The 13,579-nt window shown below is 33.8% G+C and overlaps 2 protein-coding genes across 2 annotated transcripts; one reads left to right on the top strand and one right to left on the bottom strand.

Annotated features, from left to right (window-relative positions):
• The first annotated feature begins 2,829 nt into the window (after positions 1 to 2,829).
• On the top strand, positions 2,830 to 7,575 carry LOC112741339 (probable galacturonosyltransferase 4). Its single transcript, XM_025790277.3, has 8 exons — positions 2,830 to 3,692; positions 3,797 to 3,873; positions 3,967 to 4,045; positions 4,152 to 4,408; positions 4,909 to 5,174; positions 5,352 to 5,709; positions 5,933 to 6,508; positions 6,855 to 7,575. Exons 1-8 carry the CDS (start codon positions 3,590 to 3,592, stop codon positions 7,128 to 7,130), a joined length of 1,992 nt encoding a protein of 663 aa, XP_025646062.1. The 5' UTR covers positions 2,830 to 3,589; the 3' UTR covers positions 7,131 to 7,575.
• A 1,626-nt stretch (positions 7,576 to 9,201) lies between these two features.
• Positions 9,202 to 11,828, bottom strand: LOC140178456 (cell division control protein 48 homolog C-like). Its single transcript, XM_072215539.1, has 8 exons — positions 11,783 to 11,828; positions 11,063 to 11,178; positions 10,851 to 10,952; positions 10,053 to 10,118; positions 9,916 to 9,971; positions 9,651 to 9,828; positions 9,398 to 9,532; positions 9,202 to 9,303 (listed from the first exon to the last, which is right to left on the bottom strand). The coding sequence occupies exons 1-8, from the start codon at positions 11,826 to 11,828 to the stop codon at positions 9,202 to 9,204; spliced, it is 801 nt and encodes a 266-aa protein (XP_072071640.1).
• Positions 11,829 to 13,579: the final 1,751 nt, after the last annotated feature.

Genomic DNA, 13,579 nt, shown 5'->3' with positions numbered 1-13,579 from the left:
TTCATTATTCATTCATGGGTATGTGTCTTTGATGCAATATAATTCTTGCCTTATTTCTATTATATAAGAGAAAACAAAATTTCTCTATCTGACATAACAAAGATTATTGTTATTGCAGTTTACATCATAAGCTAAACAGGGGATTTTTTTTTATCACTATTATTGAATTTTACACTTTTATAGTGGTATATTCCACTCTTATTTTAATTAATAAGAAGTTAGGTATGAAATATATATATATATATATATATATATATATATATATATATATATAATCACTTAATAATTTAAAATAAAAAATTTTGATATAAAAGTCACAAAAGTAGTTTATATACTAAACATAAAAAAAAATATAATATATAACTGGTATATACTATTAGTATAAAAGACACTTAATATTTAATTAAATATGTTTATATATCTAGAGAATTTTAAGATAGTCACTAGATATATATTAAAAAAAAAGCTTGAGGGTTAATAATTTTAATCGATATTAATTATTATTTTTTATTAGTAACTCAACACTTTTAGTTTCATTGCATAATATTATATTTTTAGCTAATATTTTTTAATATTACTAATTAATTATTGATTAAAAATAATAAATTATATTGGTCTTCTAGCATTATTTATATATTAATTTGCTAAATTGTAATAAATAGGTTAAATTGTCCTAGTTATTAAGTCAAATATTTTTCTAATTCACTACAGTAATAATTGATATATAAAATGTTTGTTTAAAATGTTCTCTTAAAAATGCATAATAATAATAATAATAATAATAATAATAATAATAATAATAATAAGGGGTAAGTAGTTTAGCCCTAGAATCGAATTCGTCCCTCTTCTAATTTTCGATATAAAATCGTCCTTGACGTTTTTTTTTTTATTAAATTCGTCCTTTTTATTTTTAATTTTTATTTTAATTCTTAAACTACCCCTATTTTAATAAAATAAATAAAATTTTAAAATAATAAAATAAAACACGCGTTGGGGGTGGGGGAGGGGGAAAGGACGCGGGGGTGGGGGGAAGGGGAGGGAAAAGGGGGGAGGGTGACCGCCGCCGCCTCGCCCGCCTCGCCGCCTCGTGAGCCTCGCCCGCCTTCGCGCCTCGCGCGCCTCACCGCCTCGCGAGCCTCGCCGCCTCTGCCTCCTCCTCCTCCTCTCATCTTCGCCGCGTCCGTGAACCGCCGCCGTGCCCTCGCACCTCGCCCTCCTCGCCGCATCTGCTCCTCCTCGTCCTTACCGCCGTGACCTCCTCCTCCTATGCTCCTCCTCCTCTGTTGAATGGTTGATTTCTTGAATAATTGTTGGTTTTGAGTTGTTGGTTTTCATTGATCTCTGTTTGTTATTTGTTGTTGTGTTGGTAGTGGTGGTGGTGGTGGTTGTGTTGGGGGGAAGGGGTGGAGACGCGGGTTGATGGTGGGGGTGGGGGGAAGGGGTGACTGGGGGTGGGGGGTGGGGGGGAAGAGGAGGCGAGGTGGGGGTGGAGGTGGGGGGAAGGGGAGCGGTGTGGTGGTGGGGAGAAGGGGAGTGGGGAGGGGGAGGGGAGCGGGGAGGGCATTTTTGTCCAAAAAAAAAATAAAAAAGACGATTTTAATAAAAAAAAAATGTTAAGGACGATTTTATATCGAAAATTAGAAGAGGGACGAATTCGATTCTGGGGCTAAACTTTAAGGACCAAAATCGTACTTACCCCTAATAATAATAATAATAATAATAATACCTAAAAAGATTAGAGTCAATATTATGTGCTAGTTTAATCAACTTTTTGGTTAATCCATTTCATTAACAAAGCAGCAATCACGGACACGCAAATTTCATAGTCAGAAATTCAGTCCTTCGTAATCACATGCTAATTAACTATTAATTAAATCCATAAATAAATTGACGCTTAATTTATTTACTTATAGAAAGAAAAAAAAAATCAACTCTACATCACCACAATACACTAAATTTCATAATTAATCTTAATAAGTTTCCATCCCCCCCCCTCCCCCTTTTTTTCAGTTTTTTATTCTTTATTATTGCTAATGAAAGACACTATGTCTAAATAGTTATCCGGTGGATAATGAATATTTTCATTATTTTGAGATAGCAAAAATAAAAGAAAAAAAAAACTTGATTGCTCTAAATCTTTTTTAAAAGAATAAGAAAACAAGGATGAAGATCATAGGTGGTGAATAATCTAAAATAAGTTGTAACAATAAGTTCAATGTGATCAACAATTTATATTAATTAATTAAAGTTTAAGAGAAAATTGAAAAATAATAATACTGTTATATACCAAATATTCTTAACATTTTTCTACAAATATTATTATCATAATTAGTTATAAATTTAAATTATTTTTAATAAACAAAAAAAATATGTATTGATTATTAAAAAAATACCATTGTTAAAATAATATGTAGAAATTAATTTTGATACATGATTATAAGCTAATTTTATATGTGTATTTATTCGCAAACATCAAAAGTAAATAAAAAATTATTTTTTATCTACATAAATAATCATCTAAAAAATAATATGATTGAATAACTATATAAAATATTTTATACTGTTAATACATTAAAATTGAACTCAAATATGTATTATAAAAAGTGTTTATATAGCAGAAGTGATATAGGAATATATAATTTTGACATTTTAAAAACTAATTTGTATTTTTTTAATTTTAGAAATAAGTATATCATGCCATAAAATTTGGAAGATAAATGATTGTATTTTGTTACATTTAGAGGATAATAAACAATTAAGCACGTATGAAAATTAATTAGGTTAGATTTTGTAGCATTAATGAAAGTTGCCGTTTGCAAGGTGACAAAAGATAAAAGTTACCAAAATATACAAAAATTGGAAGACAAACAAAGATTAGTCCCAAAAAAAAAGTTCATATATTTTTCTTTTCTCTCTCTCTCTCTGCTTCTTCCTGTTACCTCCAACGTCCTTCTTCTGCTTCTTCTTCTTCTTTCTTTTACTTTTTCCTCCGTGATTGTGATTCTGAACAACAACATTTTTCCAAAAAAGGGTACCAACTCTTAAAAATTGCACAAGGGAGGGTCCAATTGGTTCTCTCCCATTTTCACAAACACACGCACGCAAAACAAGGCATCATTTTTCTCTCTTTCTGATCCCAAAATGCGTTTCCCTCTTTCTTTCTTTCTTTCTTCTCCGTAATTCAATGTAACTGAAGTTTTCTTTCCCCCTCAGATTCCTTCCTTCCCTTCCATGTTTCTGCGGGTCCAAAGCTTAAACCTTTGAAACTTTTGAAGATTGAGAATTTTCTGCATCACGGAGATTTCGGGCACCACCCACAAGAGGAAGAAAGTGGGTCTTCTTTTTTTATAAAAGAAGTTTATATCTTTGGCTTTAATTTGCCCCCTTTCTAATTTTCACCTTGTTGGGTTGGTTCTTAATATCAGTGCCTCCTCTGAAGCACAGAACCTGAAAGAGGGGTTTCAGAGGGATTTCCAATTCTTTTCTTTTTTGATAATCTCTCTCTCTCTAGAAAGTGACAGGAGAAGGATCTCTTCCTCTTGTTAGAGAGGGTTCTTGAGGGTTTTTTTTCCCCAGCTGAGTGGTGAAAATGGTGGCTATGAGGAACATTGTGCTTTTGTTGCTTTGCATCACTGTTGTTGCTCCAATTGTTCTCTATACCGATCGTCTTGGCACCTACAAGTCACCATCCAGTGAGTCTTTTTCTTATCATTTTTTATTTTTATTTCAGTGTTTTCACTTTAGAAGTCTTTGTTGTATCTTGTTGCTGATTCTTGGGGTTTTCTGTTTTTTGCAGCCAAGGAAGAGTTTATTGAAGATGTTACTGCTTTTGTAGGTGCAGGTGACTCTGGCCATTTGAATCTGCTTCCTCAGGTAAAGCTCTGAAGAAATAAATATATACCTTGATGGTGGTTGAATCTGTGATAATTTATAGCTGAAATCTCTAATTTCTTGTTTTACAAATAGGAAACTTCAACAGCTCTTAAAGAGCCTATTGGGGTTGTATACACTGAGGACTTAACCAAAACAAAGAATTTGCCTCAAGGTATTTTGTTTGATCTTTCTATCTGTTGCTCAAAAGGGTTAGTTGTTGCTGTAACTTGTGAGATTTTCCAATGTTATCAAATGTCATTGTTCTGTTGATTTAATAGAGAGGCCGATGGTGGTTGAATCAAGGGAACATGTGTCGGCACGGGTGCTGTCAACTACAACTGAGGAAGATCAAGGTAGAAAGGAGAGCCTCATTAGACTGGTGACTGACAAGCAAGGGAATGAAGGGAACACCTTGGAGAAAGCTGATGGCGGTGGTGGCGAAAATGTAAATAGCGAAGATGCTATTGATGTTGATGACAGTGATGCAAAGCTCACTAAATCAGATCGTGCTTCTGATCGCGAGTCTCAAGTTAAGGTAGGTGATGGATTTTCCGTGCTTGTATTGCATCTGTTGCTGCTGTGGTTTGTGTAAGTGTTATCTTTGTTCATCTCTATGATGAGATTCTAGTGTTTGAATTGATAATCTTATCAGGAGTTTAGGGTCTGATATATAGCACATTTTTTAGTTTTAATTAGCTCAGTGCCTTAAAGTCATTATAATAAAATCTAGTTGATAAAGAAGTTCCACACTGATAAACCTATTTAGGTATGTGTTTCCTTTGTGTGGAGTTTGCATACATTAGATGAGACTGTATGCATTTGTGGTTTGCATTTAAAAAATTAGTTTGAGTCCGACGAAGATCAAAACAAATGGTAGTTAGTTGAATTGCTAATGTCAATTACAAAAATGGATCGAATGAGTTGCTAGATAGCATTTCCTGTCAACATTATTTGCTACACGTTCAAGCCTAGTTCATATTCAAGCCAAGTTCATTTTAAGTTTCTAGTTTCACATTTGCTGCAATTTTTTCTCAGGATATTAAACAGGAGCCGCAAGCAACTATCGCCTCCAGCAACATAAACAAGAAAATTCCCTCAGGGGAAACCAATAAGCAGAAAGAACAAATGCCACCAGATGCTAAGGTACAGCAACTCAAAGATCAACTCATCCAGGCTAAAATCTTTCTTTCCTTGCCAGTAGTAAAAAGCAACTCCCATCTTACGCGGGAACTACGACTACGGGTAAAGGAAGTTTCACGAACACTTGGAGATGCAAGCAAGGATTCTGACTTACCTAGGAAGTAAGTAACTATAAGAACACTGTTGTTTCCCTGTTTGTGTTCCCATGCTATCTTATTATATTCAAGTTTATGTTTTCTTCTTTAAGTTTCTTTTACTGCTGCTTATAAAAATGACGAGTAAGTAATTTCTCTACCAAGCTCCATTTCTCGTCATAATATGTGTCTTACTATTGGCAGTGCAAATGAGAGAATAAAGGCGATGGAACAAACTTTGTTGAAAGGGAAGCAAGCTCAAGATGATTGTGCTGCTGTTGTGAAGAAGCTTCGGGCTATGATCCACTCAACAGAGGAGCAGCTCCATGCACACAAGAAGCAGACTTTGTTCTTAACACAATTAACAGCAAAAACATTGCCAAAAGGTCTTCATTGTCTTCCACTGCGCCTTACAACTGAGTATTATAGCTTGAATTCTTCTCAGCAACAGTTCCCCAATCAAGAGAAGTTAGAAGACCCTCGACTATACCATTATGCAATATTCTCAGACAACATATTGGCTGCGGCTGTTGTTGTGAATTCAACTGCTGTTAATGCTAAGGTATCTGTTTTTCAATGTTGTGAATTCTGGACATCAAAGAAAAAATGGAGTGTGCTAGGGGTATAGCTGTGCTTTATCTATTTTAACTAAGAAAGATGGTTTCTTTTTTATTTTTGCCCCAAGTTTGTGAAGTAAAAGAAATTAAAAATTATCAGCACTGATGCTGTTTCGATTCCCCATTGACATGACTTGCTTATAATAATTTTATTTAATGAATTTGCAGGACACCTCAAAGCATGTTTTTCACATTGTTACCGACAGACTCAATTATGCAGCAATGAGGATGTGGTTTTTGGCAAATCCACCCGGCAATGCAACCATTCAGGTTCAGAACATTGAAGATTTTACATGGTTGAATGCAAGTTATAGTCCTGTTCTTAGGCAGTTGGGCTCTCCATCCATGATTGATTATTACTTCAAGACTCACCGAGCAACTTCTGATTCAAACCTGAAGTTTAGAAATCCAAAATATTTATCTATCTTGAATCATCTCCGTTTCTACCTGCCTGAGATCTTTCCAAAGCTCAACAAGGTGCTGTTCTTGGATGATGATATAGTTGTGAAGAAGGATCTGACTGGTCTTTGGTCAGTTGATCTGAAAGGCAATGTAAATGGTGCTGTAGAAACTTGTGGAGAAAGTTTTCATCGATTTGATCGTTATCTTAACTTCTCCCATCCTCTTATCGCAAAGAATTTTGACCCGCGGGCTTGTGGGTGGGCATATGGTATGAATATATTTGATTTAGCCGAATGGAAGAGGCAAAATATCACAGAGGTGTACCACAACTGGCAGAATCTGGTAAGTGATGCAGTTTGTTTTACCTTTTCAGTATGTATCCCATATGATTGGTAATAAATTCACATAAATTATATGTAGATTGGTAACTTTTTTTTCGCCATTAAACTTATTAGCTAATAAATAGGCATTTAAGGCATGTTATCAATATGTTTCATACTATCATTCAAAAATTGCGGATAGGAGTATGTATAATAATTTGGACTCGGTTTGACTGTTTGAGAAATGGAATGTATCATATATGCAACATTAGGCAGTTTGCAATTTCCGTAAACTATTTTTGACATATCTTGTTTCTTGGTCATAGAATCGTTGACTGATTTTTGTTTGCAATTAAATTGAATTACAGAATCATGATAGACAGCTGTGGAAGTTAGGAACACTGCCACCGGGTCTCATAACATTCTGGAAACGAACTTTCCCGCTGAACCGATCTTGGCATGTCCTGGGTCTCGGCTACAACCCCAATGTCAACCAAAGAGATATTGATCGCGCTGCCGTTATCCACTACAATGGCAACCTGAAGCCATGGCTTGAGATAAGTATTCCCAAGTTCCGAAGTCATTGGACAAAGTATGTCGATTATGATCATGTGTATTTGCGAGAATGCAACATCAACCCATAGAGATGTGTCTTCTTGGTACATTAAACCACTGATTGAAGTTTTCTTGGCACTAGCCATGCTGCAATGCACCGAATAGGTCTGCATTTTCATGTGTAGGGCTTCTAATTTTTTGTTAAAGCTTTACAATTCTTTTTGTATTGGTTTTCCCTGTTTTATGTCAGTATTTTTTGGATTTGGTCATAGTAGAGATTAAGAGTAAAAAATCAGAGTATCAATTTGCAACCATTGAACCTTGATCACTTACCAGCAGAGATGCTAACTGTACTTGTAAATGAAAATAGCTATTTTTAAGTTCTCTCCTCTTTGCCTCTTTGTTGTAGCTTGTACCCTACCATTTCCCTAAACAGTTCCTTTGTCTTGTAGTTGTACAATTCCTTGTTCTTTTATTGAAGTTGACACTCTTTTCAATACCCTTAATGGAATTAATCATTTTTTAAGCTCTTAACCCATCATTCATATTAACTTCATGTGGTTATGTTTTGATTTCAAATGGATTATTATATATTTCCTCATCTTGTTTCTGGTTTACAAGAATATATGTAGGTGCTAATATTGTAACAGCTTAAACTATCTCTACTATGCTGGTTGCTCAGCTAAGAAGTTAGTTAGATGTAGTAAAACAAAGGTTTGGTTTGTTCAATAATATAATCATAGTAGTTGGCTGCTACAACAATTCAAGGCTTGGTTTTGGACTTTGGTGGGGATGGTTAGGATACCCTTAAACCTTTTTTTGTGTATTGTTATATGGTGAGGAGGTAAATATAATGATATGGTAGGTAATGGTGAAGTTGGAAGTGGTAGTGTAAGTGTAGTTTGGTAGATAATGGTTAAGAAGGTGAGTAAAGTAGAAGTATGGTAGAAGAGAAATTGAAAAGAACTCTTGAATAAAGAGTAATCTCCAAATAAGATTAAGAAATTTTTTACTTGGATATTTTAATCTTTAATAAATTTTAATTATCAAATTTATTATGTTGATACATATCAAATCTTTACAAAATACTGATAAAGATTAGCTTGTCTAACAAAATGAAATGTTAGAAACAGATTTGGGGTATTACTAATTAAATGATTATGAATAGTAATTGATGGTGAGTGGGGACAAAGAATCATATGGATGGAATGCATAATTTTGAGGTGGGGTCCAATTGGGACAGGCTGTTTCCTAATGGGGACAGCATTACATTGCATGGAAAAAGATTAGTCATGAATCAGCACAGCACAGCAAGTGGTTGGTTGGTTGATTCAAAAAGAAAAAAGAACATTGCATTGGTGATCATCACGTGGGTGGTGGAACCCATTAACTTAACTATTTATCCCAACTATTCGTGTTTCTCAACAACTGTTTCGTGTAAATTTATTATTTATCAAAATAATTTAATTTAAAAATGTACAAAAAGAGGTAAAAAGATAAGAGAAGGATAAAAAAGTAAGAATGGAGTGACGACAGAATTCACTAATGTTCATTTTGGAGTACTCAGTAAATAATAAGCAACTATATTATATACTTTACATAAGAAAATTAAAATATAAATTTATCTTATGTTTAATATAATGATCAAATTAAATTGTTTAAACGATATTTTTCATTTTTTAAAACTATATTATACAATAAATTAAAGAGAAATCTTGAAATGATAATTAAATTGTGTGATTTTTAAATCACAAGTTTGAATCACAAAAGCATTACTAATATATTTATCAATTTATCAAATTTAACAAAGGCACAATGACGGAAGCCGTTTACGTTAAAATCAATTATATAGGTTCGTTAAGTGGTGCATGGATGCAAAATAAATTAAAATAACTTGGTTAGACTGAATTATAAATTTTTTTTTTGGACATTTAATAGTTGTAAAAAATTAATTTATAAATTTCTACTGAGTATTTGAGTTACTTTCATTTTTTTTTCTGTGCCGGTTAGTCTAATTCTTATAAAAAGAAATTGCAACGATACATTTTTTAATTATAACTTTAAATGGTTAATAACTTTCAAATATTAATAATATATTATCACAAAAAAATAACCTGAAATAAGTGTTAAAACTTAAAAATATTCCAGCAAAAAAATATCTTAATACACATTTTCGCTACTACTTGAAGTGCTCAAGTTTAAGTCACAACCAGTGCCATGATCCTCATGATGCTTTGCCACGCGCTCATACCTACGCCTTTTCTGATCCAAACAAATGAAACAAGTTCCTTAGTTTACGCAGTAAGACAGCAGCTTTAATGTGTGAAAGAAAGATGCATAGAAGAATGGAACATACCGCGGGAGACACTGAGGGAAAGACCTTACCAAGTTTTGTATCAAAATGTCTTGGCTTGCAAGTATCACTAGAGGCTTCAACTGAGGTCAAAGCTTCTTCAATATCATCAATAGCAGCAACAGTTGCTTGAGCCACCTGTATCATCAAGAAAATAACAACTTCCCCCCATTATTCCTCCTTCCTTACAATCACAAGCATTATCGATAAAAGGATTATTAAAACAAGCAGAAAAAGATATAGCAGAGGGACAAACCAATTCAGCAAGGTCTGCGCCACTAAAATTTTCACACGGTTCAGCTATGGCTCTCAGATCCACGGTAAGATCAACAGGCTCCTTCCTTGCAAGAGCTTTCAATATTGAAAATCGCTGGTCAGTGCTTGGCAGAGGAACGTAAAGTTGTTTACCAAGTCTACCATGACGGAAGAGAGGCCTACAAAATGAGAAATTTACTTCAGTGCAATAAGATGGAATTATGGAAACAAAAATAACTAAATAGATATGACCAACAAAATTTTACCTATTTGTTGCACCAATGACAAAAACATTTTGGCGTCCGTTTAGCTTGATTAGTAACTGCAGTTGCAAATAATAATGCCATTTTTTATTAATATAATGATATCAGAATTATTTATCCAATAACTAGTATTGTTTGACCTGATTCACTACTCGTTCAATGCCTGATCCACCTTCTGCACCGCGTTTGGTTGACAAAGCATCCACCTGAAGTTAATTGAATAGTGATAGATAACAGGTATCATTCCCAAATCAATGTAACAGAATACAAGAATCTTAATTCAAGAGTTGATTTCGAATTCTCGAAAGAGACTAATCTCAATAAATGAACGAGTAAACTACCATTTTTAACTATAAAACTTTAAAACACTGACAATATTAACGTAAATTAACAAAATTAGTTTTGTAACCACAAAAGATGGTTTTTACACGATAAAAATATCCAAACGTTAATTTTATTCATGTATACATTTGTCAATATTCCCAACTTTTATGGTTAACAATAACAACTTCCATCTTTCATGGTTACAAAATTTGATTTATTCATTGGTAGAATTATCAAAATCATGAATCTTTATGAATAGAAATGGTACTTTATTCTAAATGACTTTAGCTCATTTTTCCTATAATCCTACACTTTATTTATAGTGACGAACTTCTCTAACACGCTACCTATTGGGATCCTTACACACCTTTCAAACAGATTGAACAAATGTACTCAAATTAGAACTCCATATAGGCAACATAAGTTAATATATAAAGCACAGGTCTTGTACATAAATTGTTTACTGAGTACTAACTTGGGGGCCGGCCCCCTCTAGTGCACATAAACTTAACAATGAATGAATAAACACATAAGAAATGACTTCTATAGTTAGGTCAGACAATTTTGTGTTAAAATATTATAGTTAACATTCATCAAGAGATAAAATAACCAACCTCATCAAAAAATAATATACAGGGTGAACATGCCCTTGCACGAACTAAACAGTAGTCGAACTTCTCTCTCACTTTTTCCAACAAATTTATGAGCTCCGGCCCCTAAATAATTCAAGAATAGCAATCTAGAATAATGATTTATTCAATATAGCGTAAGTTACAGTGAAGCAAAACCAAAAATGAATAAGGTAAGATGAAGTATTTAGACAAACCTTAATATGAATGGAATTAGCTCCTGCCTCATTGGAAACAGCTTTGGCAACAAGAGTTTTTCCACAACCAGGGGGCCCAAAAAGTAAAATTTCCGTCAGATTTGCAACCCATATGCCTAAAATAGATAAATCCAATCACATTCATCAACCTATGAAATTCAACTAAACCCTATTTCCAAGGGTAGGGGAGGCAAAAATCAATTCATCAATTTCTATTTTTTCTGGAAAAGAACAGCTCAACACTCTAGTAGAGCAAGGACAGATAGGCAATGGTCATAAATTACAAACAACTCCTATGTCATCTCCTGAGAAAAACCCAACTAACCAACACTTGCGTTGCTCCTTTTTCACTCGCATATATCTCCAACTCTCGAAGTAATCTTTCAAATTACTAGGAGCAGTCCACTCTTGTCCAAACGATGAGATGCATGCACACCACACCTGCCAAGAGAACTCGCAAGTGACAAATAAGTGTTGTAGGACTCCGAGTCTACTTAGTTGATCCTTTGTGTTGACCCTCTCTACCAATACAAACCACGCGAACAACTCGACCCGAGGTGGAACTAACCCTTTCCAAATTTCCTTTGTGAATCCATAGCTCAGAAACTCCTCACCTAAGGTCTCTTCCTGCAAAACCTGCACAAATGAGCTAGTAGAATAAACTTCTTCTTTATCAAACCTCCACACCACTCTATCCTGCACATCTGCTATTATTCTAACAGATTGCAAGACCTACAGCAACTGGTCCAATGTATCGGTCTCCCATTGGGATAGTTCTTTCCTCCATTGGAAGTGCCACACCCAATTCATCAATTTTCAGATGACAAAATGCAATTAGGGTAAGAATTAAGAGGCTGCTACCAAATAGGCCGGATTGTCTTGACCCAGCCTTCGAAGTATTGTTTTATGGAGAGTTTGTTCTTGCCATTCCTGATGAAGTCTCAAAGACGAGATATACTTAAGTTGCTAACTTGCAAACTTAATAGCTCATCCAATCTTGATGAAACAGTAAGATCTACCCTAGATTATGTTGTCGCTGATTTGAAAGGTTTTGTTAGGGAGGCCGGCAGATTGTTAATGCATAGAATCATTTGTGATGGAAAATAAAACTATCTCAAGATATTCCAGGCTGGTGGAAGCAACCTTTTTGGATAAAAATTTGGATAAACATGACGTCACAACCTCCGATTTTCATTTATTCTAGATTTATTTCTTTGTTTATTTTCTTATTGTTAATGTTGCTATAATGTTATTATAATTGCTATAATTGTTTACTTCTGAAGCGGTGAAAAAATTACAACATTCATTAATAAGAGATGTTTCTTATTCCCTGTTCCCAATGTGAAATGGGAAGATGTCGAGGCCTTGATAGTTTAAGAGAAGTGTTTAAACCCTGAATTCAAACTCCTCCTTTAATCTATCAAGCCTTCGACATCTTCTCATTTAACATTGGAAACGGCGGATAAGAAACCCTCTCTTATAAATGAAAATTGCACTTTTTTTCACAGTTTCTTGTGTGAAAGTAAACAATTATAGCAATTATAATAACATTATAACAACATTAACAATAAGAGAGTAAACAAAGAAACAAATATAGAGTAATGAAAAATTTGAGGTTGTGACGTCATATTTATCCAAATCTTTATCCCAAAAAGGTTGCTTCCACAGTCTGAAATATCTTGAGATAGTTTCCTTTTTTCCCTCACAAATAATTCTGTGCATTAACAATCTGTTAACCTTCTTAACCAAACCTTCCAAACCGGTGGTAACATAACCTAACGTAAACCTTGCTATTTCGTGAAAGATCGAATGAACTCTTAGTTTGCAAGTCAACAACTTAAGGATACCTCGTCTTAAAGCTTCATCAAGAATGACAAGAACAAACTCTTGCTGAAACAATGCTCTCAAGGTCAGATCAAGAGAATATAGCCTATTTGTAGCTCCAATTAAAAGAACGCCATCAGATGATCCATGCTGTCCCTGCTTCAGCGAAAATAGCTTTGATGCTTTCTTCAGATTCACCTAAAGAATTCATTGACAACGGAAACAAAATAAATAAATAAATAAATAAATAAGCATTATTAACAAACAACAGCACTAATTTGTAATAAGAACCAAGGTTGCGAGAACCGAACTGGTCAATGAACCGGTAAAATAACTGGTTCACTGGTTCATGGTTTACTGGTTCATTAGTTTGACCGGAATTCAACCGATTTAATTAAACATTAATTAAAAATTTAATATATAGTTTCAAATATTTAAATTTGTTCATTTTTATTTTCTAACCTAATAAAATTCAAAATTGCACCTAATGTTCTACACCAAAAAAATATTAACAAAATTCAACTACCCACACTAACTAATTATCAAACTAATTATCACTAATTAGTAATCATCATAAAATCAGCAACAACATCATCCTCATTTCAGAAAATCAGCATTTCAGAATATGCAAACATCAACAAAATCAATATTATTAACTCAGCAACTCAGAATTAAATCCAGTGACTCAACTAA

This window comes from Arachis hypogaea, chromosome 14 (genome assembly GCF_003086295.3).
Source record: "Arachis hypogaea cultivar Tifrunner chromosome 14, arahy.Tifrunner.gnm2.J5K5, whole genome shotgun sequence".
NCBI classification, from domain to species: domain Eukaryota; kingdom Viridiplantae; phylum Streptophyta; class Magnoliopsida; order Fabales; family Fabaceae; genus Arachis; species Arachis hypogaea.
The sequence above is the reverse complement of the archived record's forward strand: the minus strand, read 5'-3'. Positions and strand labels throughout refer to the sequence as shown.

Excerpts from the sequence above, each read along its gene's own strand:
- LOC112741339 (XM_025790277.3), top strand. The coding sequence starts at position 3,590 with ATGGTGGCTATGAGGAACATTGTGCTTTTGTTGCTTTGCATCACTGTT. Across the intron at positions 4,046-4,151 it reads AACAAAGAATTTGCCTCAAG|AGAGGCCGATGGTGGTTGAA; the intron begins GTATTTTGTTTG and ends TTGATTTAATAG. Across the intron at positions 5,175-5,351 it reads GATTCTGACTTACCTAGGAA|TGCAAATGAGAGAATAAAGG; the intron begins GTAAGTAACTAT and ends TACTATTGGCAG.
- LOC140178456 (XM_072215539.1), bottom strand. The coding sequence starts at position 11,828 with ATGGGAGACCGATACATTGGACCAGTTGCTGTAGGTCTTGCAATCT. Across the intron at positions 11,179-11,782 it reads TGCTGTAGGTCTTGCAATCT|GCATATGGGTTGCAAATCTG; the intron begins GTTAGAATAATA and ends TATCTATTTTAG. Across the intron at positions 9,304-9,397 it reads TTCCCTCAGTGTCTCCCGCG|AAAAGGCGTAGGTATGAGCG; the intron begins GTATGTTCCATT and ends TGTTTGGATCAG.